The sequence below is a fragment of the Tachysurus fulvidraco genome, chromosome 12 (assembly GCF_022655615.1).
Source record: "Tachysurus fulvidraco isolate hzauxx_2018 chromosome 12, HZAU_PFXX_2.0, whole genome shotgun sequence".
Lineage (NCBI taxonomy): Eukaryota > Metazoa > Chordata > Actinopteri > Siluriformes > Bagridae > Tachysurus > Tachysurus fulvidraco.
The window spans coordinates 16,766,513-16,792,850 of record NC_062529.1 but is presented as its reverse complement, the minus strand read 5'-3'; the positions used below and the strand labels follow the sequence as shown (position 1 = coordinate 16,792,850).

General features: G+C 36.6%; 4 protein-coding genes across 9 annotated transcripts; all 4 read left to right on the top strand.

The window, feature by feature from the left end:
* Nucleotides 1-236: 236 nt before the first annotated feature.
* LOC113659392 (leucine-rich repeat-containing protein 74A) lies at nucleotides 237-6,715 on the top strand. 2 transcript variants are annotated; one of them, XM_027172125.2, is made up of 13 exons: nucleotides 237-1,519; nucleotides 1,599-1,774; nucleotides 1,930-2,037; nucleotides 2,350-2,443; nucleotides 2,866-2,915; nucleotides 3,031-3,112; nucleotides 3,197-3,282; nucleotides 3,428-3,622; nucleotides 4,117-4,212; nucleotides 4,709-4,783; nucleotides 4,953-5,057; nucleotides 5,481-5,566; nucleotides 5,821-6,715. In XM_027172125.2, the coding sequence occupies exons 1-13, from the start codon at nucleotides 1,414-1,416 to the stop codon at nucleotides 6,377-6,379; spliced, it is 1,818 nt and encodes a 605-aa protein (XP_027027926.2). In that variant the 5' UTR covers nucleotides 237-1,413; the 3' UTR covers nucleotides 6,380-6,715. The 2 variants fall into 2 exon arrangements, with proteins under 2 accessions (XP_027027926.2, XP_027027925.2); XM_027172124.2 differs by having other exon boundaries at nucleotides 4,640-4,783.
* Nucleotides 6,716-7,320: 605 nt separating this feature from the next.
* On the top strand, nucleotides 7,321-9,270 carry olfm4.1 (olfactomedin 4, tandem duplicate 1). Its single transcript, XM_027172162.2, has 5 exons — nucleotides 7,321-7,409; nucleotides 7,500-7,661; nucleotides 7,760-7,972; nucleotides 8,090-8,237; nucleotides 8,318-9,270. Exons 1-5 carry the CDS (start codon nucleotides 7,356-7,358, stop codon nucleotides 9,139-9,141), a joined length of 1,401 nt encoding a protein of 466 aa, XP_027027963.2. The 5' UTR covers nucleotides 7,321-7,355; the 3' UTR covers nucleotides 9,142-9,270.
* Nucleotides 9,271-11,910: 2,640 nt separating this feature from the next.
* On the top strand, nucleotides 11,911-14,216 carry olfm4.2 (olfactomedin 4, tandem duplicate 2). The gene is made up of 5 exons (XM_027172123.2): nucleotides 11,911-11,990; nucleotides 12,088-12,255; nucleotides 12,356-12,568; nucleotides 12,694-12,838; nucleotides 13,292-14,216. Exons 1-5 carry the CDS (start codon nucleotides 11,934-11,936, stop codon nucleotides 14,089-14,091), a joined length of 1,383 nt encoding a protein of 460 aa, XP_027027924.1. The 5' UTR covers nucleotides 11,911-11,933; the 3' UTR covers nucleotides 14,092-14,216.
* Nucleotides 14,217-15,562: 1,346 nt separating this feature from the next.
* On the top strand, nucleotides 15,563-25,914 carry rps6kl1 (ribosomal protein S6 kinase-like 1). 5 transcript variants are annotated; one of them, XM_027172434.2, is made up of 13 exons: nucleotides 15,563-15,707; nucleotides 17,251-17,353; nucleotides 17,675-17,746; nucleotides 17,828-18,025; nucleotides 18,982-19,106; nucleotides 20,011-20,103; nucleotides 20,878-20,925; nucleotides 21,671-21,803; nucleotides 22,712-23,974; nucleotides 24,126-24,215; nucleotides 24,861-24,943; nucleotides 25,056-25,151; nucleotides 25,244-25,913. In XM_027172434.2, exons 4-13 carry the CDS (start codon nucleotides 17,890-17,892, stop codon nucleotides 25,352-25,354), a joined length of 2,178 nt encoding a protein of 725 aa, XP_027028235.2. In that variant the 5' UTR covers nucleotides 15,563-15,707; nucleotides 17,251-17,353; nucleotides 17,675-17,746; nucleotides 17,828-17,889; the 3' UTR covers nucleotides 25,355-25,913. The 5 variants fall into 5 exon arrangements, with proteins under 5 accessions (XP_027028235.2, XP_027028237.2, XP_027028233.2 ...); XM_027172436.2 differs by having other exon boundaries at nucleotides 17,675-18,025; nucleotides 25,068-25,151; nucleotides 25,244-25,914; XM_027172432.2 differs by having other exon boundaries at nucleotides 17,675-18,025.
* Nucleotides 25,915-26,338: the final 424 nt, after the last annotated feature.

Genomic DNA, 26,338 nt, shown 5'->3' with positions numbered 1-26,338 from the left:
AATAATTAGATCGTAATTAAATAGTCTTTTGTCCTGCACTGTCTTTTGTCCCTGCACTGTGTTTGTCTTTTGTCCTGCACTGTCTTTTGTCCCTGCACTGTGTTTGTCTTTTGTCCTGCACTGTCTTTTGTCCTGCATCGTCTTTTGTCCTGCACTGTGTGTTTGTCTTTTGTCCCGCACTGTCTTTTGTCCTGCACTGTGTGTTTGTCTTTTGTCCTGCATTGTATTTTGTCCTGCACTGTGTGTTTGTCTTTTGTCCTGCACTGTGTCTTTGTTTTTTGTCCTGCACTATCTTTGTCTTTTGTCTTGTCTCATACTGTTTGCATCAGGTTGTACAGATGCACTTTATGTATCTAGGACTAACTTACTTAAGTCCTTAAGTTCTATGTAACACCATGTGTCAGTTATATATGGTTGAAATGACAATACAATCTTCTTGACTTGTTGACTTGACTAATAGCTAAAGCAAAAACTGTTTCAGGATATTGCTATTTTAAGTCTGTTTTATTTGTACAGACAAGCAGGTTTTTTAGCTGCACCTCATTTAACTGCTATACACAGTATACAGATTATGAAGGTAAATAAAAACTACAACAAATTAGAAATGAATCGTTGGAAAAATGTTGGAAGACTTGTTACATTTTTATGACATTTGTTGTTTGCAATAAACAATACAAAAAAGAAAACAAAATAATCATTTGGACTGTTCTAGCTACTGTGCTTTTTAGGCTACCGATCAGATAAATCTAACATGTACAGTATGTGCGATTTGACCCAATTTGTTTGGTTTCTAGATCATTCTCATTACAACGGCACTGAAGTGGTGTGGTGGTGATAGTAGGATTGTATCAGCAGTGATGCAACTATATTTCCAGTGCATCATCATTGTTATAGTATGTGCAGTTTGTGTTAATCACTCAAGTTGGGTTCAACAGAGACAGTTTGTAACTAGTTAATCTGATATCTTTGGTTTGTAGCTGAATATCATTTGATAACATTTTTAAACAACTTTATTTACCAGTTTGCTTCCTTAGGTGATACTAGAATGAATGATTTAGAAACATATATTGACTTCTTTGAATTTGTTGTGAAATTCTGAAATTCATAGAATTTGTTGTGAAATTCTGCGTCTCTGGATATCTGTGACTGACTGCATCGAGCTTAGACAATAAATATTTCATGACTGCACGCGTCAATAGGCTTAGGACTGAAAGGTATTCCACAAGCAACACGGGTATCACATGTATTCCTGTTGCTAAGACAGGATCTGAATTTATCTTTAAGTAAACATAGACATAAACACATCACCAGATGGAGTATTATGCTGTAAGAAAACCCACATCAAGCTTTGGAGGATGTAGTAGTTGAGCCAAATTTAGTTGACTACCAGAGTGTATGGATGGAGGATAAAATATGGAGCAGACCATTGTGTCACTGGATTGTCTAAGCCTAGCTGAGAGAGACAGAACTTATGAGTCTAAATTTGAGGATGAGTGGGATACAGAAACTGAAGCTGAAGGTAAGTGAACTTAAATATAAATTTTTTATTATTTGAATCATATTCATGCTCCGATAAGAAACCTGTCAATTTACTATAGAGCAGAAGAGCAATACGAAAGACATGTCCACAGCTGAGGTGTACCTGCAGGCATGCAAACTGCTCGGTGTCGTTCCAGTCAGCTACTTTCTGAGAAACCTGGGCTGTGCCACCATTAACCTCAACCACCATGGACTTGGCCCTTTAGGTGGAAAAGCTCTGGCTGTCGCTCTTGTGGTAAACAATATGATTACTTGACTCCAGGTTTAATGAGTGTTGATTACTGAGGCTTCTTATGTACTGTATGTGTGAGCCCTCAACCATGGTGGTTGAGTCTATGGTCTTAATACATATGCACATATTTACTTAAGTTGTCTCTGTATTCTCTACAGACTGACACACACACAACAACCCTGGAACTGGCTGACAATTTTCTGTTGGCTGAGGGAGCAAGATATCTTGTTCAGATGCTGAAGGCCAATTTAACTATTCAAAATTTGGTAACATGGTCACTGATACTAATGATTACTGATTACTGTGATTATTGTGTTAATCACTCATTTTGTGTTCTTTGTGCTCTTTATAATACTTTTGATATTTAATATTGTTGTTAGTAATATTTAGAATAATAATAATAATAATAATAATAATAATAATAATAATAAGGAGCCAGCATTAATACTTACATATTTATTATTAATATTCATTTTGATGAAAATGCATACATAGTGCATACATGAGTGCAATATGTGTATTTAAGCACAAGAGGGCAGTAGAGTTTGCAGTTCTATTGATTCTCACTCCTGTTATAGGATCTCTCTGACAATCATTTTAAATCTGCTGGAGCTGAGCATGTCACAAGGATGCTGGTGGATAACGTGTCTATCAGATCACTCAGACTATCTGGTACTCTCTAAAACTGTTTTCCAGTGATTTAATGATTCTTATGTCTTTGCTGTGCTTAAAAAATGTCAATGTTAAATAAAAACAACAACAACAACAAAAAAAGAAGTTTTATTTTTTTAATTTATAGAGATACTTTTACCCTGAGTATCTGGGTTGAGGTTTATTAGCATTGAATTTGCAGATATATAAGATTTGGTTAACACACACCCATGATATTGGTGTCATGACATTATTGTAGAGGAAACACTTCATGTGTTTAAAATTACTTTTTAAACACACTTCGTATCAGAGGAACCCAAATGGCACCTTACTTATGGTATCGCCCTGTTGTGCATTAAAGAACGAGCCATTTTAATACATCCAAGATATTTGGAGAAAAAAGAAGCACATCACAGAAACTGATTTTGTCACTTTCTTTTTAGGAAACGGATTCTCAGAGAATGATGCCAAATGGTTTGCAGAAGCCTTTACGGTATGTTCAAACATAATCAAAAAACATAAAACATCAACATCAGTATAATCCACTTATATGAATGTAAAAAAAAAGCTTTATTCTTTTGATTGTTAATTTTTAACATTCTTTTTAGACCAACTACAGAGTAAAAGAGCTAGACCTGAGTCACAATAAGTTCTGTGGAAGAGCAGGAGAATACCTTGGTCAAATGCTAGGTAAATATAATTTAGAAAAATTGTGAGATGTGTGTTTACAATATTCGAGATGCGATTAAAACAGATATTTTTCTATTGATACAGCTAACAACGAGGGTGTAGAAGTCCTTAATCTGAGTTGGAATCACCTCCGGATGAAGGGTGCTGTGGCTTTCAGCGCTGGACTTAAAGTATGAGAAGCTATACAACAACAGGACTAGACTAAAGACTAGATCATATATAATGGAATCGTATTTTATCGGGATCGTGTTACGCTAGTTAAGTATTACGACTCTTGAAGATACCTGAGATGATTTATTCTCTCCTGTCCATCAGGTCAATGTGACTCTGAAACACTTAGATCTCTCCTGGAACGGCTTTGGCAATGAAGGAGCGCTGGCTTTGGGTGAAGCTCTGAAATTCAACAATACGTTAGTTTTTCTGGACCTTAGTAACAATCGCATCAGTGATGAAGGAGTCGGAATGCTTTGCAGGGGCCTTGAGACCAATGACACTCTCAGAACACTGAAGGTGGGGTTTAGTTAAATGTTCAGTATAATAATAATAATAATAATAATAAGAAGAAGAAGAAGAAGAAGAAGAATATGAAGATATTTTATAATTTTTGATTTTTTATTTAATTTTTTTTAGCTCTTTCATGAATTATATCTTTAGACAGACAGACAGACAGACAGACAGACAGACAGACAGATAGATAGATAGATAGATAGATAGATAGATAGATAGATAGATAGATAGATAGATAGATAGATAGATAGATAGATAGGTAGGTAGGTAGGTAGGTAGGTAGGTAGGTAGGTAGGTAGATAGATAGATAGATAGATAGATAGATAGATAGATAGATAGATAGATAGATAGATAGACAGACAGACAGACAGACAGACAGACAGACAGATAGACAGATGTTAATGTGTTATCTTGAAATTGGCCTGAAACAAAGATTGTTCTTTTTACTGACTTGTCACATGCAGCGGTTCACAGTAAATGCTGTACTGTTCTTGCAGCTGGCTTATAATTCATTGACAGTAGAAGGTGCTTTGGCTTTGATCAGTGTCATAAAGAACTCTCTGAAAACAGCCCTCGAGGAGATCAACATATGTGTGAGTATCATAGTAAACACAATCCAACAACCCACCTATTTACATTTACAGCATTTGGCAGACGCCCTTATCCAGAGCGACGTACATAAGTGCTTAAATCTCTAGCATTGAATACATTAATGCTGGTTCACTAGGTTACATACTTAAGATACCATGAGTTTAAAACATTTGTTCAAAGTTACAATGAAAAAGTGTCAAAGGTTTTTTTTTTTTAAATGCAAAAGATAAGGAAAGAAGTGCTAGTTGAAGTGTTTCCTGAATAAGTAGGTCTTCAACCACCGCGTGAAAATAGCCAGTGACTCAGTGACTCATTTATTTAACATTTAGCATTGTGAAAGTTTAATAGATTAAATCTGGATTTGTTCTGTTTGTCATACTCACACCAATTGCACTAAACCACCTCTTTATGGCGATGTTTGTGTGCTAGAACGTGCTGGTGAATGAACTCTTTATACAGCTGCTGGAGTTGACATGTCAGGACCACCCTGCTTTACAGGTGCACTATGGTGGTGCTGGAGGATTTATTGCCAAAAAGCCTCCAAAGAGGCCTGACCCTATGAAGGTTATTCAGGTACACTAGGAATATTTACTTATAAACACGGTAGTGACTGTGTTAGGAATTCATTATAAACATTAGAGTTAAATGTTCTTTTAATGTAATGTTTATGGTAAAGTCAATTTTACATCAGAGAAGATATCAAATTTCTAACAGTTTCATTTGTCATGTGTTATTTTTGCAGGATTATCTTGATCGGCGCAAGCTTCGGCTGTGGGATTTCTTCCGCAACATCGATAAAGATGGGACGATGCATGTTTCTGTCTCAGACTTCAGAAAGGCAGTGCAGGCATGAGCTCATATTCTGGTCATTAACATTTGTTGATGCAGTGCTGTGTATCTGTCTTCTGAGTCAGACTCACTGGTGCTCAAGATGCATTGATTCCATCAATCCATCCAGCCATCCATCCATCTTGCACAATTATATATAAACAAAAACAAAAAACAAAACACTGCACTGTGTGTACAAATTTAGTTTAACATTCAAAAAATATAAATAGTATGTAAAATATGAAGTATAATATTTATGTATAAAGTATAGAAACATGAAGTAACAATCTCTTTTGTATTGTATTTGGCACGATTTTAAATAACCATTTGCAAAAATGTCCTTTTTTTACTTAATATTTATAGATTATTGTTAACTGTGGGTGTTTTTGTTTATTTGTTTGTCTGGTTTTCAAAAGTTAAAGGGTGTTACTTTCTGTTACAGCAATCTAACATCCCACTGGATCGCTTTCAGATTGAACAGCTCATCCAAAAACTAGACCGGGAAGGAACAGGCATGGTAGACTATAGGTGTGATGATTCCTTTAATCGGGTTTATTATACAAATGAAAACCATTTGCCTAGAAGGTCTTAATGAGCAAGATTACAGTTACTGTATATCTATCGATTTATTTATTTATTTATTTATTTATTTATTTATTTATTTATTTATTTTGCTGTCTAATCCAGGAATAAGACAGTGTCATTTTATTTTTCATGTTAAAAGTGTAGTGTAATGAAAAGGAAAAGATACTTATTGAACATCCCTTGTTGGCATTCTACAGAGGCTTGGCTGACACGAGAAAGCAGATGATGCGAGACCATCGTCGAAAGCTGCGCAAAGTAGAGTCCCGTCAGAAGAAGGAGAAGCAGAAGAGTGAGCGCATCCTCAAGACCTTCCAATCAGCCGTTGAGGCCGTTACCCCACGTACCTCCATTGTCATGTCACCAGGAGGAATTAAAGAGGACTCCAGTGGCCCTCAGCGCTTTTCAGCCACCCCCCTCAGTTCCTGGCATCATATTGTCATATCCAACAGCAGCCGTTACTCCGTCACTAACATGAGCAGCGAGCATGGCCAGCTTCCTATGATAGGGAATGCTGCATCCTGCAGGTCCCTGAGCTCCCCAGCCATGCACACTTACTCCCAGCAAAACCTAATAGACAATCGCAGCTCCCTGCCTTCGCTAACCAAACCTGCATCAGCTCAGGGTATGAACACTATCTCCAGTAAACTTAGTCCCACTGACAACTACCTGACAAGATCAAGACCGGCAATAAACACTGAGCAACCCACTGTAAGAGTAAAAGTTTCCAATGGGAAGAAAAAGAAAAGTAAAAAATAAAGTTGAAAAGACATTCAAAGAACATAATTAATATCAACACTATGTGCTATCTAGCATATACTGTATAGGTGTATAATTATAGGTTCATAATCCAAATATGTAATAATGACTGACAGAAAATCTACAATGTTATATGGATATAACTGTAATGATCACCATAATGCTGTCCAGATATTAATTGACATGAAATAAACTTGGTTTGAAAAAAATCATTATCATCTTTACTTTTCTTTAAAAATGAAAAAAATAGATTTCACTTTATTTAACATACTAAAAGGTTTATCTCTCTAAAGGTTATCTGAAGTCTACAACAGAAGGGTTCTCTTTTAGAGAAGGTTCAAAGTACAATCCAACTTATATAACGAACCCTTAACCAGTCGAAATGCCATCGAGGAGATTATAATAAGTAATATGTAGAGTACAAAGAATGGAATAAATTTGTGTTGAAAAATTACATTGGAAATCGTTTATTAAGCTTTTATAAGTTTAAACTTTGAACTGTTTTTAAATAAAGATTTAATGTAGATCCATTTTCATTAACAATACTTAAGTGTGACTATTCTCTAAGGTTTAAAGTCTTTCTGATAATAATAATAATAATAATAATAATAATAATAATAATAATAACTAAATCAATAGATTGAGGCTAATACTTAATATCTTGGTCAATTGCCCAAATAAAGAAGAATAACCCAAAAAAATTGCAATTGCCCAAAAAAAAGAGAGAAAACCACAGTGCTGAGTTGCACTGATGACAGATGAACACAGTAATACATGCACAAACATAAGATAAGTGTGATGTTTACAGAACAGTAGTTTATTACATCAATAACGAGTGGTATGCAAGCAGATTTTCAGTTGTTGGGAAGTAACTGTGAGAAGACTCCAGCTGATATAATAATACGTTATGAGAGTCATCCTTTAAAAAGCCACAGAGCTTTGGCTTCTGAAGCAGAATCACCCAACCTGATTCACAATGATCACCATTCTCTTCAATCTCCTCTTCCTTGGGGCCACTCTTGCCTTTCAGGTAAGTCATTATTCAGTTGCTTTTTATCTTCGTGTTATTTCACAGTAGTCTGGAATGTACATGGCAATTACCTTATTCCTTTGAAAAAAGTTTCTGGACCCCTGGACTGAGACGAACAAGACTGTTATTCCAGGCCAGTCGTGCACCTGTGAGGCCTTTCTACCGGATACTATATTTCCCTTAGGGGAACTGGAGCTGCTGGAAAAATCCTCAGTCCAGATCAGTCACAAGTTAGAGCTGGAAATCAGCAAGGTATAAGACAAACCTCAAAAACAGGATCAATAAAAAAATAAAATAAAATAAAAAAACGTATGTACAGGTTTTTAAATATTGTTATCTCATCTTTTCAGATAGAGTTGTTTGAGAGCAAGCTTACAGTTTACGTGGAGAAGATTGTAAACCTCACATTGTTGATTGGGATCATAGAAAAGGACCCTGACTCTTATACTGAAGTCCAAATACAGGAAGTCAAGATTCAGATCAAGCAGATAGAAGCTCTGATTGTAGAGCTTAAAGCATCTATAGAGTTTTCTTCTACAGTTCTTGTCAGCATTCAGAAAGAGGTAAAACACCCTGGATGTATTGTGTTATCATTATTATTATATGTGTGCTGGCATGGAATAACTTATGTCTCTATTGCTGACACACACATATGTGATATCTACTACTATATCATACAGATCACTTCCATGATTGTCATCTTGACTCAACTGGAGATTAAATATGACAAGAACCTGGTACTGCTGACACGCAGAGAATACATCAAGCTTCAGCAGAAACTGGAGGAATGTGAGAGACGCCACAACGAGATCTTTGAGCCCAACATCGGTAAGTCTGCTCAGTACATGGACACAATTGCGATCTTTGTACTGTAGAAGCATAAATGACTTTTTACTTTTTCTCTCTAGGTTCTTGTGACCATGGTTTCATATCGAGACTGAGTAAACCAATGATCAGCCACCTTAACGCACATCTGAATGCAGGTCACAGATATGGTGGATGGGGCAAAGATTCAAACCCATTGCCTACCTCTGAAAATACGTACTGGTACTCAGGTTCTTCCAGCACTTTGGTTAACCAAATTAACGTGTATGCAGACTATTACAGGTTAATCATGACACAACCAATGAAAACCCATGAGCTTCTTACCAGTCGTGACTGGAGAGGTCTGGGTAATAACTACATTGTGCGTGGTAACACTTTGTATTATCAGTTCAGAGATCCTTTCAGCATGGGTAAATACAACATGACCAGTCAGACTTTGGTGTACAGGGTGGTACCAAACGCCAGCAATAAATTCTCCTACTTTTATTCAGCAAACCAAAACCTAGATTTTGCAGCCGATGAGACTGGATTGTGGGTGACGTACGCTACAGAAGAATCAAAGGGCAAACTATTGCTGGGTAAGATAGACGAGGCAGCGTTTGCTTTAAAAGAGGTTTATGAATTGAACGTTTACAAACCATCAGTAGGCAACACCTTCATGGTTTGTGGAGTCCTGTATGCTACCAGATCTGTAGATATTAAGACAGAGGAGATCTTTTATACTTTTAACACACACACAAAACAGGAAAGCCATATTAGCATTCCTTTTGAAAAGTTCCAGGAAACGTATGTTTACCTTGATTACAACCCCACTGACCAGAAACTGTACATGTACAACAATGGATATTATGTCAGTTATCATGTGTGGTTCCATCAGAATAAGAACAAGGCACAACTCCTGATATAAAGAAATGCTTTGATTTGAATACAGATGAACATACTGTATATCACCATTGTTGACTGATGAGCTATGCATTAAACACTAAAATGTCCTGCATTGACTTTTATTCTTATTAATAAAATCTTATGAGCAGTATTCCTGGATGATTGTTGTTATTGTACACTTTAGTCCACAATGCACACTAACACTCATTAATAAATGTTTAGGTTTTTTCATGATACAATGTCACCTAAAGTCTATGTTAAATTGAGGTCAATGGACCTGTGTCATTTCCACAAAAATTGCATATGATGTAAATTATATATATTAAATGTAAAGATTATACTCAGACATATGACAGTGCACTATTTCCAAACTTTACCGTATGCAATCAATCGATAAACACTGGTTACACTGAGATTCTAGGATTCTCTGGAATTCTGTTCTTCACACATCGAATCTTAGGAGGTTGGGGTCAGAACACAGGGGCAGCTATGATACAGCACCCCTGGAGAAGGTTAAGGGCCTTGCTCAGGGTCCCAACAGTGGCAGTGCTGGGGCTTGATCCCTGATCTGCTGATCAACAACCCAGAACCTTAACCACTTGAGCCTCCACTGCCTTGATATATACAATATATATTTTATATAAGCATAAAAATGTATCCCTTATGCATATACAGATAATGAAATAAATCATACATAAAAACTAAGAAAATATTAGTTTAGTTATATCTCTGTAGATTTATCATGTGGCACTGTACTGTCACATCGTCACACGTCACGGCCTAAAAACATGGCCGCCATGGACCCACACTCCAAACAAACACCTGCTCTCCCACGCTGTTTAATGAGTATGATCTGATAGCACTGTTTGAAAGCACATTTGTTTCAATTTATTATTTGCAAGGTAATTTTGGTTCTTTAGTGTCATGACTTTTACCAAGCCTGACTTACTCTTCATGTTTACCCGGTGTTTGGACATGTTTAATACAGTTTCTGATCTCAACCTCGATTTTAACCAGATGTTTTTGATTCTACTTTCTGCCTAATGTCTGTTGCAGTGTTAGCTGTATCCGGTTTGCTAACTGTTCCTATTAATTTGAACTGTTTCATTTTTGCTGATTCACTTGATAAAACGACTTGTATTTGCATACATTCTTCACTGTCTGTGTACATGACATATACTTTATAATACAAGTTAGTATAACACAGTTTGTGTCACGTGATTGCCCCGTCTCCGTCTGCTCCTCCCGGTCATCACACCTGTTCCCCATTGTGTGTGATTGTCCCTGTCTGTATATATGTGAGCCGCGTTGCCTTAGGCAGCGCGGCTTCATTAATAATAATGTTAGTTCCCTGCGTAGTGTGGTTTATGTTTGTCTTCCTCATGTATTAAACCCCTTTCATTTGAAGCTATCCTGCGTACGGGTCTGTCTCCATTCCACCTCCGTCCGGGTCCTGACACTATTAATATTATAGTGCTGTTCGATTTTGACTTATCACAGACAGTTGCTTATAAACCGATCTTCATTTGGTTCACTAATTATAAATAAATAAAACCTCAGTACATAATTACAGCTCTCCAGCTCTTTTTGATGTATTAGATTATATATCTGTTCAAATATCTAGTTTTACTTGAATTTATACTATATTTTTTTTTGTGTGTGTTTCATGTTATACTACATACATGTATTGATAAATAAACTCAGTGGGTAGTGTCCTGAATGAATGAGTGAATGAATTTTGCTTTTCTTGTCATAAAAATGTTGTAAAGATTTATAGGTTATTGCTGTTTGTGGCTCCTATGTGTTACTGAGAAAGGTCCTTAGCCCTATCTGCTCAAACAGCTCTGAATCATGGTCACCCTGTGCTCTTTTCCCAGCTTTATAACATGCTGAGAAAAGCGAAGGATTGAATTCTAATGTGTTTATTTGTATATATGAAAAAAATAAAGGCTCCTTCTTAAAGAAAGTACACAAACTATGCTTTTTAGTGGTATTAGTAATATAACTGCATTAAGTTTAAATATAACTAATTGCTTTAACTTGACATATCATAAAAGCCCCTATATTGTATCTTAAATGCATGTTGTTTTTTAATAAACAAGAAAATTAGAATTAAAATTAAAATTAAAATTAAAATAAAAAAATTAAATGCACATGTTTTATTATTAAGACTATATAAATGCTGATATTTCAGTGATTGTTTTACTTTAACCATCAATGTACTGAAAACTTAACTGGCTACTATGATAGTTAATGAAATGTAGGTGTCTGTATTTTTATACTTATTTATTATTATCTGAATCACTAACTCGATCAGACTTGTATAGAAAATAATCATATATACAGTATTTACCAGCATTACATCAGCTTAGGTACTTTATGCCCATGTTATTACACAGGAACAGAAGTAGTTATGTTGAAAATGTTCCCAAGTGATATTTGTTAAGGGCTAGTTTTCCGAAAGTGCTGTAAAATTCAGATCACCATAAGTAGTGGTAACTGAAAATACTGCTTTCACTGTGGTAATAAGATTTTATTCTACCAGATGCTACCTGCAATATATTTACTCACATCATCTCCATGTAATTTAACTTCTTTGGAACGCCAACAAATAATCTGCTATTGCCTCATTAGTTCGTAATATCTAAAACAAATATGGCTGTTTAAACAACTTGTCTTTCAGATGTCATTTCCAAATCAACTGACAATAACCATGGGAATGAGAAAAGATGTTCAGGATGTCTACCGGATTCCTTCATATATAAAAGGCAATGATTTGGAAAAAGGCTGTAGTCACTCAAGAAAGCCTAAGACATGATGCATCACATTCTTCTGCTCCTCTTTTTGGCCGGCTCAACATATGGTTGGCTGGTTGGTAGTTTCTTTAGAGCCAATTCTTGAAAAATTTCTCAAGACTCAAACAAGCAGATTCTATAATATTTTATTGTTCTCTCTTCTTTTTTTGCAGCCGGTCGAGCAGTGGGGTTCTGGAAATGTAACAGGCACTGTGGGAGAATTCGGACAATGTATCTGCAACATATTCCTTCCTGACACTACGTTCCCAGCAGACCGTGTGGATGTTGTGCAGATCACTTCTAATAAGCTGACCACAGATGTGGAGGTCCATATTAACAAGGTACATTACATTCTACATGATGAAGCATACCTTGTTTTTGTAATTTTATGGGGGGAAAAAACAGTGATTATCTTGCAAAACTTTCTTGCTCTCTTCTTAGGTCATTTATATAAAAGCCCAGCTGGTTATTCTTCTCTCTGAGCTCACCAACTTGACCACCCGTGTGGAGATCTTGGAAAGTGGGCCTGACAAGTACATCAAACTGGAGTTTGACCTCCTGAGGGTTGAGCTGCGTGAGTTTGAATCGCTGGTCACACACCTGAAAACATCTCTTAACTCCTCCTCACCAGTCTTTGATATTCTTTACCGTGAGGTAAGGGTATATTAATCAGCTTATATTATTGATTATGAGTGACTATATGTGTATATCTCAGGACATCCTACCTGGATTAGTGCTGAATGTAGGCAGTTTTGACTTTCTTATACATATTTTTAAAGATCCACAATATGAGCCTGACAGTAGACCAGCTGGAAAGCTATGATAAGAGCAACTTAGAAGTGATCCGCCTCGAGTTTATCAAACTTCAGAAGAAGCTGGAGAAATGCAGAGATGAACAAGATGACTTCTCCAATGCAGCAATCGGTACAGTTCTTATAATTGTTTTGTACTAAAATATCTAAGATACTACATGATGCTACATGAGTCTAAGTAAAGAACTTATTTCTAAAAAAACATTCCACAGATATGACCAAACAGTTTCAGTGTGCATGAATATATGACCAAAATGCATAAGTAGGTACAGTTAATATAGGCAATAATGGCTTCAATCATGTATTAACATGCAAATATTCATCTGAAAGTTACAGCATCAAATATGGATAAATAGCTGTAATTTATTCACATTTGTTTCCGTATATTTATATTCCCAAATTGTTACATACGCCCCAAGTATTTCTAGAAGAAAGTTGTTTTATTTAGCTTTTTAACATCTTTAATATTCAACATGCAATACCTGTACCAGGTTTTGCTTGTAATTACCACATATTAATAATTAATAATAATTATTCTCACCCCTGAGCTGGTTTATCTTTTCAGGTTCCTGCAAGCATGGAGGTATCCTGAAACTCAGCAAGCCTGTAGTTAGCCAGCTGAATGCTGACCTGAGTGGAAGCTACTTATATGGAGGATGGGGAAAAGACTCTAGCCCTGTGCCTGGTTATGAAAATATGTACTGGTACTCTGCTTTCTCTAGCACACTGCTGAGTAGAATTTATGTTTTTTCGGACTACTACAAATTGATCATGAGACAAGCTATGAAAACTCATCAGCTTCTTACTAATCGTGACTGGAGAGGTCTAGGTAATAACTACATTGTGCGTGGTAACACCCTGTATTATCAGTTCAGAGATCCTTTCAGCATGGGTAAATACAACATGACCAGTCAGACTCTGGTGTACAGGGTCGTACCAAATGCCAGTAACAGATTCTCCTACCAATATTCTGACAGTCAAAACTTAGACTTTGCAGCCGATGAGAATGGATTGTGGGTGACGTACGCTACAGAGGAAACAAAGGGTCGACTGGTGCTAGGCAAAATAGATGAAGCAGCATTTGCTCTTTCAGAGGTTTGGGAAACCAGCATTTTCAAACAGTCCGTCACAAATGCCTTCATGATATGTGGCGTTCTTTACGCTACACGGTCAATAGATGCTCAAACAGAAGAGATCTTTTACACTTTCAACACACGCACGAAACAGGATAGCTACGTTAGCATTCGTTTCGAAAAGTTCCAGGATTTCTATGTCAACTTGGATTATAACCCAAGAGATCAGAAACTCTACATGTTCAACAATGGCTACTATGTCTCTTATAATGTGAAGTTTAAGAGTACCTAAGAGAAACGTTCAGACCAAATATACTTAAAAATCTGCAGGTGTGATCTTAATTCCCTGTTTAATGAATTATATGAACATGTACACTTTTCTGTTTTGGGAATTAATAAAAAATAATGAATGCATTACTCATATGCCTTTTTGCAAGTTATATTGTTATGTTTGGTTTGGGTGAATGTGTGAATGGGTGTGTGAGCAAATGCGTGTCATCCTAAACAAAATAAAGATAAAGAAATCAGAGTGAATCATTTGTAAATAGTTTACTGGCTCACAGCAAAGAGAGAATCCAATCAATATAAAAATCCAACCAAATTATGTGTGAGTTTCACACATTTAGGCAAGAGTAAAATTTCATAAAATATTAAATAATATAAAATCAAATCAAATAATTACATATTATTTATGTAATATTATATATTACTATATATTGTTTTCATTTTTATTTCACATTGTTATTCATTATATTTATTTATTTATTTAAAAAAAATTTTTTAGAAGGACTAATGATTTCTCCTGAAGTAATGATTTAAATGTTGTTTATATCTCCTTGAAGATACAGTGGCTGTGGTTGACATGCTGTACACATGGAGTGGGTCATGTGATGTGATACCCTTTCAAACTAGGTTCCATTCTGGCAACCTGAGCCCCCTGAGCCCCCTGAGCCCCTCTGTAGCAGCATCACCTCTCCCCTTGTCTCTGTTGTCAAGCTTCTGGACCCAGCTGCTCTCTGCAAATACACTAATAACCCATGAGCTGCTGCACCTCCCTCACAGTCTATAGAATTACATCACTCTGATTTTATTACTTAAAATTCAAGATTGTATATTTTGTCATATATATATATATATATATATATATATATATATATATATATATATATATATATATATATATATATATATATATACTTTTCAGTGAAATAAAAAATATAGAATGTGCATATAAACGACTAAATAAAAAAATAAGAGAATAATAAATAAGACAACATTATAGACTGTACACTTATTGGCCATTTTAAAGGGTGCATCTTTACCTGAATAGCAATTGTTCATTCATGAAATGACCTACACTGCCCATTAATACCTCAAGGTTTGACATGCATTCTGATAGTACAGATCCGGTAGTATAGAGAGGTTACCACAGTCTAACTTTAAAACTGAATGAGTCTGACCATTTCACACATGTCTGCGGCTGACTGGACAATTTTGGATTTTGCAGATTTTTTTTCTTCTTTGCATCCATGTAAACTCTAGTACCAACAGTCATTGACGTCACTTTCCCCCCATTGCTGTTTTATTTTAATGTGAACTGAAACTTTTCTGCCAGATAGATTCACTGATTGGATAACTGCATGCATGAAATATCAGGGGTAGAAGTGTTCCTAATAAAGTGACCTGTGAGTGCACAGTATGTTTAGTGTGTAAACAATAGTCAGGCATGGGGCGTTGTTATAAATATACAACAGAGGCACAGAGGCACTAGTGACATCATTAGCAGCCAATAGGAAGCTTTGTGCGCGCGCTTCCTCTCCTCCAGTCGGTGCTGTCTGCGCGAGCCTCCGCTACACACGGGCCTGACACTGCGGAGGCGCGCGCGCGGCAAGGAAACCTTTACATTAGGTAAAAGCGCAATATAGTACATTTTCACTTGCATCTGCTTCGTTTACAATTGTGCATATATTTTGACACCACGGATATGTATAATGAAGCTTATACATGCTATGCATATAGCCTTAGAATGAAGGAGATTGCAAAGAAATGTTGTTTACTTCTAATGAATAATCACGTGAAACGTTTGTGGGCAGTTTTAGTCTAAGCTATTTTTAGTATGATGTCTGTGATGGCTGACTGATGGTGTGTGGATGATGCGACGTGGTGAGTGTGTGGACAGTGTTGGTCACTGAAGCTGCATTGCGGTCCATCCCTTTCGTATCAGCCCCGTGCTCGTTTACTCTTCTGTTATCCACCTTGCATTGCCTGATTGTTTATGCAATATTTCATGTCCAATCCAACCGACATGATTCCAAACTTGTCTGTGGTTGCATTCTAAATGGCTCTCTGAGATGCACAGCATGGAGGAAAAATAATGCCTTATGCACCTTATTTAGTGCATTATTTACAGTATCCTCTACAGAAACATTAGGAATGCAGCCTGGGCTATGACTCGAAATCTGTTGTCATGCTCAGCTTTATAAAACACAGTATCTGTGTTATTTTTTTTATTTTTTTTTTATGGGGGAAAACCCCAGCTCGAGCTCGCGTCTGCAAATTCTCACGTGGATAAGACGAGCATGCAAAAGGTAAACGTGTCAAGGGATAATTTCTCACAGGGAACCCAATGGAAACCACTCCACTGTTTGCTTGTTATAAATAAAAGCTAATTGGTTACTGAAATGAAAATGGACAAATATGACCAGTATAGGGTTATATATATATATATATATATATATATATATATATATATATATATATATATATATATATATATATATATATATATATATATATATATATATATACTGTATAACCAAATTTGCTAACTATAAATCAAATCAAATTTTATTTGTCATATACACATACATACAGGGTACAACATGCAGTGACATGAACAATGTATAATTATTATAACTATAATTTATAATAACTAAATACCTAAATTAGTCTTCCAGGTGCATGCAATTTTCCCCCCATGAATTTAAATCCATGAATTCAAACTTTATTACTGAGTAAATTTAAAATCTCCCTAAGCTGTACATCACTTCTGCTTTTTTTTATTTTTATTTTTTTACTGCAAATACAGCCATAGTGTTTGAATAATTAATGTCTTTTGTTTTGCTATCAGCTAATTGTTTGTGTCTGGAGAAAAACACACTACATAACTATCAGAAAATGGCTGTTCACCGACACGACTTTTTATTAGTTTCCTATAAATGACACTTATTACAGTACGGCTTGTATTTGGTTTCAGTGTAGTTGATCCCACCTACACGTTTTGCTTTGCGACGCATTAAGACTTTGAGATGACTAGTCTAAGAGGACATGAGTCATACAGTATCATTTAATACCTTCCTTAAACCACTGCTGGTTTGATTTTCACTGTGATCTGCAGTGCAGAGTGGAAATGTTGGACTCTGTTTATTATTAACCATTTTGATTTATTTAGGTGACTCAGGTATAGACAGAGAACAGAGAGAGGAATTAAATGGCTTTGCTACATCATGGTGTCTTTTTGTGATGGCCTTAAAGTGCAAAGACGAGTCATACAGGTATGCTTGTGAAGAATTTTGGTCATCCCAATTATTTTTGCTAACATCTAGCTGACAAAACTTGGCATTTTGTTGCTTACTGTATCATAGCAGTAGAATGGGATTGAAGTCAAATTCCAGTTGTATTTTAGAAGACTGTTTACATGGCTGATTCACTTACTGCACCTTTAAATGAAACTGATCATGATGATATATTTACCTGATATATTAGATCTGAATATTATCATTGTAAAAGTACATTTTGTATGAATAAATAAAAGAAATATAATTGCATCTATGATCTTTTCTTTCTCTTTATTTACATGTGCATTATGACTTCAGAAGCAGTCGTTTACACATGTTACCCCGTATAGCAGAGGGAAAAGAAAGAAGGAAGCATTCGCAGGAACCCTGGTGTGTGAGAGAAACTGATGAAAATGGTGAAGGAATGGTCACATCCCAGACATGCAGCTCATCCTTCTAATTTCGCCACAGATGTATGGCCTCTGTGGACTCTTGCTCCATCAGGACTGCAGCACAGTTAACCGTAGTCAGACATGGCTAAAAGAGACTATTTGGTGGATGCGGCCAAGCAAATCCGCATGGCCCTGGACAGAGAAGTCAACGAGGACTACGAAGCTGCATTTAGTTACTATAAGAATGGTGTGGACCTGCTGCTAAATGGAGTGCAAGGTATGCTCTATTTACTGTATGTATTTAATGTCATATTATGCCTCTGTGTGGACACTGTAGGCCGATAGATACTGTACAGGGTTTAGGTTGACATTTGAACATCGTTTCCTGTTTTTGTTCACATGAAGGCACCTGACAGCAATTTCATATCAGTATTTAAGAGCTATACAACAGCAATAGAGATAAAACCTCGAGAAATAACAGAAAAAGAAACTACAGTGTATTTTTTCAGAATTGTAAGCAAATTTCTGTAATCACTTATTTAGGCACCTTTCAGATTAAATAAAATGAAGCTTCAATAAAAACGTATAGATATGCTCATGTAATACCATTCATTTGATGGTATTTGATGGTATTTGATGGTATTTCATTTGAGTAAAAACAAAGTGTTCAACTATATCACCCTTTCCTCCTCCATTAACTGCATTTCGTTTGCAGTTTTTGTGGCTTCCGTCAAAATATTTTCATTTGCAGCAAGCACCTCTAATTCAGCTCTACTGAAATAACTTTAGGATGCAGAGGGTGCATGGGGTCGTATTATATGCATATGCCATGTAAATACGGGACTAGAGGATGGGAATTTGCATATATGATGGGTTTAAATCCGCACTGAGTTCTTATAATATAATCAAGATGAATAAGGGCCATTGTGGTTGTACTGATAAACATTGCATTTGTGATAAGTCTTCAGCATCCTTGCTGAATACAGGTCTACAATAATTTGACCAAAAGTAGCTGTATCTCTATCACAAAATCTGCAATAAGCTTATCAGGAATCTTATCATGATTTGTTAGCGTAATTGCTCGTTTGCACTTATGAGATATAAGAAGTTCAAACCTGATGTAACAATCAACAAACAGTGCAACAGAATGACTTTCAAAGCAATGCGTATGAACTCAGAGATTAATGTTTAGGATTTTAGAGACTGATTGGACTTCTCTCTTCTGTCATCCAGTGGATCCAAATAAAGAGAGACGTGAGGCTGTCAAGCGGAAAACCACTCAGTATCTGAAGAGAGCGGAGGAGATCTTTAACTCTCATCTACAGTACAACTTCAGAAGTGACACCACACAATTAGGGGTATGAGACATAACATTCATCTTAGATCATCTGATTTTATGGAAAGCTGGCTGGAATTTTCCAGCTTATACAAATGATTCTTGCTCATGTTTCCTCTGTGTCTGCCTCTGAAAAAAAAAAAAAAAAAAAAAGCCTGTTCCTGTTTTCATGAACTATTATTGTCTTCTCTGCTTCCCTCTCTAACATGTTTGTATTGCTTATTATTCAGAGATAAGCAGTGGAATAAATGCAGCTTTAGAACTTGATTACTTGACATGATCCTAATATAATCTTGGCTGTATACTGTAGCAGTGATATGTGACAACATTTGCAGTCCCGTGTCAGTTAAATGAGGAAATCGACTAACAGTCGGCTTATGATTAATTGCAATTAACGCATTCTGCTTATGTAGTCCGTTTGATCCAGACTTAAGATGTGATTACTTAAACAGAAACGGGTCTGTGGTATAATAATAACCACATGACTGAAGAAAACATGTTCTACATGTTAAAGTTCCATATTTATATAAATTTTTGTCACTACAGTGTTTGCAGCTGCTTATGAATTATGTATCATCTTCTGCCATCCACTTATTGGTGGCTTTTAGAAGAGCATCATGGCATAAGGTCACACTCAGATTTAATACATTTCTTAAATTTACACAGTGTAACAGTATAAAACGTGCTTAAGGCTGTATGATTATGGGCTTCCGACTGCTCCTCTAGTTACATACTCCATTAAAGTCCAAGCTGTTCTTTTTTTTCCTTTACTTTAAGCAGGAATGTGGTTAATCCCAAATTTACTAAACTACATGCTTTTACTTGTTATGTTACTCCCAGACTTCCCTCACTGACTTTGATGTCATACATGTAAAGCTAAAGCTGCTTTGTTTCTGAAACACTAATGGCTGTATTTTGGCCAGCAGGGTTACAGCAGCCTAAGGTTCAGGTCTATCAGATATCTGAGCTCGCCTGTAGAGGACCTGGAGATGTGTAAAGTGGTGGGGATTATAGATAAGGTAAGAAAAAGAAACATTACTCATATTATGAGTTCCTTAAAACACCTGCTGATTTTGTGTTGTGAACTGAAACCCAAGAAATATACTGTTGTGTGTGGGCTGCATGAAGAAAACAGAAGTACAGCAGGTGTGAAACAGAGCTCTGTTTTTCTGCTTTAGTAACAGTCCTGTTTCTGAATGCTTTTTTTAACAACTGAATATTAAACCGAAACTAAGCTACCTCAAGTCATCACGAGTTATGTTAACATACCACTACATGCTGAGGTGAACTTCTGAGCCATGCTAGTTTTACAGTAGCTCATCGAGACACTACAAAAGCAGTAGCTTTTTCTGAGCGGATGAAACATTTTATCACAGAAAGGCTGCCAATTTTATAGCATAGCTAACATTAGAGAAGGAGATACTTCTGGAGTCTTGCTAACAGTAACACATTGTGTGTTACATTGATGTACATAGAAGCATTAAAAAAATGTAAGGTGTTGGACTACTGATGGGAATGTTGTGTGTTTGTTGCTCAGCTGTATAACGGAGATAAATACACTCTGGATAAAAGTCTGCCAAATGTCATATATATAAATGAAAGTAGTACTGCTGAAACAGAACACATTGTCTAGCTCTGTATAATAAAATTCCACTTTAGGTGAATAACAAAAAAACCTAATGCTGTGAAGGAAATAGCACTTGGACTCTATCAGTGTTTCCGTCTCTCTTCTTACACTGTATCGCATGCCAGTGTTTCACACACCAGATGCTCATTTGTGCTTGTGTCTGTAGGTCCTGACTGTCCAAAACCTGATTAGCAAAGAGACATTTGTGATTAAGGTAGGTGTCTCGCCATGTCCTGATGATACAACTCCAGCCTAGAGGAAAAATTGCTGCCCGGCAGAAGACTGATAACACAGAGGGGGGAAAAACTCTCATGTCTCGTCTCGGCTCATGAAGCCGTGATTGATCCATTTAAAAGCTCTATTGCATCTTACTCCAAACCATCTCATGTTTCTAAAGCCAGAAATAAGGCTTCACAACTAGGAGAGTAAGCAGACATGGCTTGGAAATAATGCTTTTATTGTACAAGCAAGGACTAAAAGATGACGGGACGTGCTGTTATAGATATATCATCAGATAACATCCTGAATCTGATTATTGTCAGGTCTATTATTAATAATGTTTGTATTAACTAATGAAAGACACATCAAATTCTTATGTGTATAGTGATGCTTATTGTTGTGGAACTAAAAACAAGGGTTTTTTTTCTGTCTTGAAGTCAACTAGACAAAAATAAGGCTAAAACTTGTAGACTTTCCTCTGATGTGGAGCATCTGCCACAAAAGTCCTGATTAATTTCTTATTATACAAATGACAGATTAATATCCTCCTGTGATTTGCTTTGCAGCAATGACTACTGTCTGGGCTGGTGTTATTATTAATCAACACCTTCTGACCAATCAGAATTGAGAATGGTTTAATTATATAGTGAGTGATGTAAACGCAATTTTGAATAGCTCTGTAAATTGTTTTTTTTAATTAAAATAACACAGGCTACATATCTAATTTCTCCTTCCTCCAGAGCCTGCCTAAGTCTAGCTGGGAGAATCGAGAGCGTTCTACCATCATCCCTCAGGGTGTCCCATTCATGGTGAAGTTACTGAGGTACTACGTCAGCGAGGATTCTGTGTTCCTGCATCTAGAACATGTCCAAGGTGAGCTGAGAAAAGTCCTGTGCTAAGCCAAATACACTGTGAAGTACTGCCAGCCTTGAAATACACTCCGAGAGTAGGAACATACATTTAAACTTAAAGTCTTAAATTTGTCATGCCCAACCATTTTGGAGAAGAACAAACTAGAACAAAATATAGACTCGCATATGCAGTATTTATAAAACTAAAAAGAATCAGTGATTATAACTTAAATTTACATCATTAATAATAATGTGTTACAGGGCTTTTGGAGTACTTTTGTCCTTTTGTGCTGGACAAATGGCGAAAATTAGGTAGTCGATAGATTAAAGGAAACATTTATAGCATTATAACATTATAATTAATGAATATAAAGGTAAACAGAAAGAAGGGACATTAGCAGTAGCACTACACAATCACATAATGTAAATTAGAAAGGTGAAAACTCTTGAATTCTTATCAGAAGTTCCCAGTATAATGGTTTCTAGTCACAGACATGGTTACATCTAGCTAACATTTGCCATATTTAATCCAAAATAGCTTTTCATGAACTATATACACTCGATACAAATGATTAGAACACAATGACAAAAATAAAGAACTTCTACAAAAGAATCATACAATAATATCTGAATATGATATTCGAACGATACTAAGTTTAAGTATTATTACCTGTATTATTTTGAGTTTGGATAAACTCAAAACTAGCCGAAATTATGCTGTCTCATGTTTACTAGTCGATACTATGTGTATTAGTGTATTATGTGTATTAGTATTATATTTCAAATACATTACCTTTACTCTATCATGCTTAGCAATTAGAAGAGAACTGAATCAGATGGAACATCACACACTTTATACTTCTTATATAACAAATAGGTTTCAATAATATACAGAACATGTGAGAACGCTAATCGTTTGTCCCTGTTCAGGTGGAAGGCTCTTTTCCAAACTGCACCGAATCAGAAGTGAGTTAGCCAGAGAACATCCAGATTGCTCCACCCCCAACCAGCACAAATTCCAGCTAAAGAACAGCTACACCTCACCTGCTCTAACCCAGTTGTGCCATTTGAATGGAGAGCACCACCAGAGAACATCCATATTTCCTGAGAGGGAGAATGTCGGAAGCTTAGAAACGGACAGCGGGCTGACTTTTTGGAATGAGACTGAGCGGCAGCTCAACAATTATGGCACACACTCATACTGTGAGGAAACAGGATGCCTGCAAAATTCCCGGTTGGAAAAAGCTGAATTCCAGCAAGGGCAATCCTCTCACCCTTATGCAATAAGGACAGATTCTATTTCCAGTGTTAGTACTGGTCTGCAAGATTGTCTTTTATCTCAGGAAAGCTTCCCACTTCCTGTTCATCCTTGTGTGATTGTGGATACTCGAGACCCACTCAGTGTCACAACTGATCTTTTAGGAAATGACGTCCATATTGAGCGGATCGACTCAAGCTTAGATTTTGATAAAGTATGGACTACTGTACCAGCTCAGGAACAGTGTTTAATAGGAACCAGGTCAAATCCAGACATTCTTGGACTCAACAGTGCACCTCAGATCACACTGAACTCTTTATTTGATGCCACACAGCCAACCCTGTGTAGCACAGTCAACATCCTTCCACAGAAGGTTCGTATAGTTCCCAATTCCCTGCCATTATCCTCACAGAACCAAAAACAAAACGGCATTACTCACCAAAAAACAACAAATTCTGAGAGTTCCCAGTATACGGTAAGCTTAAGCTCAGGAAATTCCCAACCAGGTACAGAGTACCACAATGGAACAGGATCTACTGTGGATAACGGACTTCTAAGACCTTTCACCTTAGACTTCATGACAACAGCTCCTCAGGTGAACAATACAAGTAAAGACATGGAAAGAGTGCCTGTGGAGATTGGTGAAGAGAACTGGGAACTCCTTAGCCCACTGTGCTCAGATAAAACACAGGATCCGTTGTTCAGGCCTCACTCTTTCCAAGAAGAGCAGCTTATCGAAGTTGACGGATGGTGTCAATTGCCTCAGTTTAAGGCAAGGACCCGCATTGCGAAGCAACAGCCTGTTCGATGGGGTCTTCCTGAAGTAGAAGTGAGAATGTGGGGAGCACAGATCCTGTTGGCTCTCGAGAGTCTTCATGAGCAAGGCATTGTGTGCCAGGACCTCAACCCCAGAAACATCCTGCTCAATAGCAGTGGTGAGCATGCGACTCTACAGTAATGCTAACATTTGCATACAGATTTGTTTTATAGTATTTCCATGGCCTTAATTACTTAATAACTTAATTACTTAATACTGACATAAAATGCTCTGTCTGTGCAGCAAATAATGAGATGTATTCTGAATAGGAAATGTGTGCCTGACTTACTTTGGACAGTGGACTGAGGTTCAGACAGAAGTTAGTCCTAAAGCTATGGATGAAATGTACTGTGCACCAGGTGAGGACACAAAAAACTATTTCCCATAATGGAAACTTGTTTATTTTAAACTTTATTATTAGGGATGAATCAGTATGGGAATTACAATATTTATCATTTATTATGTGTTGTGATCCTAATATGCACAAATGTATAATACAATCCATGTGTACGTACTACAAGTGTTTTTTCAGATCATATGCATTTTATGGATCAACCATTAGAACAATACGATACCACCTAACGATGCCTTCTGACTGGTTAAAGCAGCGACGCCTAACCATTCTGATCTTCTGGAATTCAACATATATGATATCGAATATAACTTTCAATCATTTGTCCAGTGCTGTTTTTTAAAACACATTTTTGATATCAGTGTGTGTCCTTATTTTGTTTACAGTTTTTGCATATAATATATTTTTGTATTATAAAAAGTATTTGTAGTGGGTTAGTACAATAAGTCAGTGTTCCTGGATTATACCACGACCCTGAGCAGTATAAAAAGCATACTAAATGAATGAATGAATGAATGAATGAATGAATGAATGAAACTGAGGAATAATTCCATATTACTGCAATATCTCAAAGGTTTATTATGACATTATGACTTTGGAATAGCAGTCATATTGCTCAGCAGTAACTATGTTTTTTATCCTTTGGAAACAGAGATTGGGGGCGTATCTAAAATCACAGAGGCCTGTGATTGGTGGAGTTTGGGAGCTTTACTGTTTGAACTTCTTACTGGAATGGTAAGCATATATGACTTCACCTAAACTAAAAACCACCCTTCGTATACAAACTCATATATGACCATACATTGTGTGTGAGATTGGGAAAATAAAACCTCTTCTGTAATATCAGCCCCTGTGGCAGTGTCATCCTACAGGTGTGCATCCACACACACAGCTACGTATTCCAGACCACTTGAGCACTGCAGCGGCCTCATTACTCACAGAGGTATGTCTAAAGCACATGCCGAATGTGTGTACACTGACACGTATAACGTTGTTAAAAAAAAAAGCAGTGATGTTATATGTATTTCCACACAGCTCCTTCAGTATGATGCCGGCTATCGACTGGGCTCTGGAGGTGGAGGTGTGAGTGACATTAAGTTCCACCCCTTTTTTAACTCTGTTCCTTGGCACACACTGACCAGTTAACTGATACATGATACAGGGTGTGTTATATGAAAATAACTTTCAGTTATGTTATAACTGATACAGGGTGTGTTATATGAAAAACACCAGTGGTTCAGGAGAAATTCAAAGAAAAGTCTGTACTGCCCCCTGCTGGTGTCCAAACCCTCAGCTGAACATTAAAAAAAAGAAGACTGCAGCAACTAACATTTAACACACTTCTGACTGTGTATTAAAGTAAACAGACATTTTTCAGTAATAATGAAAGAACTTACAGCACATGTATGGGGTTATTATAAACATACTGTATACCAACATCTCAGGCATCAAATTATTGCTGCACCTCTGGATGGCAGATGAAGTGATCTGCAATATTAACCTTACTTCTGACCATGTTTATCAAGCATGCAATGTAATATCAGTCCATTTTGAAAGTACAGATTTTAATAATTTTGACATTCATGTCAAGCATTTGTGCCTCAAATGATTTGTCTGCATTAAGAATCATTTTTATGCTCGAGAGGAGCAACCCACATTTTTAACCAAAGCAAAAGTAATAATTAAAAAAAAGAAAAGAAAATGACATGTCTTGTGTTTTCTTGATCACCGTGTTCTGCAGTGTTGTCAGTTTGCATTTCAGTCAAGCGACCATACACCCATCAATCTTAATGTAAAAATCAAGCACTTATTTCAGCACAAGACCCCCCTCCCTTCTCAGCATGTGCCCTAGCCCAGCGTCCAGACCACATCCTGTCTTGCCACTGAAGTCATAGATGAGACATGAGGTTTATGAATTTATGTTTTTTTTTCCTTTCAGATTCACCAGTGTTTAGCAGAACGATTAGCCACATGCACCTAGATTAACCGCATGTATGTCTGCTTAAAGTTGATCAAAGTCGCAAAAGAAGCAGCATTGTTGATTCACAGCTAGCAATAGCCATGATGGTCACCAGCTATTAGCCTGTAACCTTTGCTGTCTAAGTAAAGTAGTAGTACGAAACACCAGGA

Bases quoted from the DNA above. Each gene is read 5' to 3' on its own strand.
- LOC113659392 (XM_027172124.2), top strand. From the start codon at position 1,414: ATGGAGCAGACCATTGTGTCACTGGATTGTCTAAGCCTAGCTGAGAGA. The intron at 1,775-1,929 runs GTAAACAATATG...TATTCTCTACAG, and splicing joins CTCTGGCTGTCGCTCTTGTG to ACTGACACACACACAACAAC. The intron at 4,213-4,639 runs GTGAGTATCATA...TTTGTGTGCTAG, and splicing joins TCGAGGAGATCAACATATGT to AACGTGCTGGTGAATGAACT.
- olfm4.1 (XM_027172162.2), top strand. From the start codon at position 7,356: ATGATCACCATTCTCTTCAATCTCCTCTTCCTTGGGGCCACTCTTGCC. The intron at 7,662-7,759 runs GTATAAGACAAA...TCATCTTTTCAG, and splicing joins TAGAGCTGGAAATCAGCAAG to ATAGAGTTGTTTGAGAGCAA. The intron at 7,973-8,089 runs GTAAAACACCCT...TATATCATACAG, and splicing joins TTGTCAGCATTCAGAAAGAG to ATCACTTCCATGATTGTCAT.
- olfm4.2 (XM_027172123.2), top strand. From the start codon at position 11,934: ATGATGCATCACATTCTTCTGCTCCTCTTTTTGGCCGGCTCAACATAT. The intron at 12,569-12,693 runs GTAAGGGTATAT...ATATTTTTAAAG, and splicing joins TTGATATTCTTTACCGTGAG to ATCCACAATATGAGCCTGAC. The intron at 12,839-13,291 runs GTACAGTTCTTA...TTATCTTTTCAG, and splicing joins CTTCTCCAATGCAGCAATCG to GTTCCTGCAAGCATGGAGGT.
- rps6kl1 (XM_027172434.2), top strand. From the start codon at position 17,890: ATGGCTAAAAGAGACTATTTGGTGGATGCGGCCAAGCAAATCCGCATG. The intron at 24,944-25,055 runs GTAAGCATATAT...CTGTAATATCAG, and splicing joins TTGAACTTCTTACTGGAATG to CCCCTGTGGCAGTGTCATCC. The intron at 25,152-25,243 runs GTATGTCTAAAG...ATTTCCACACAG, and splicing joins CGGCCTCATTACTCACAGAG to CTCCTTCAGTATGATGCCGG.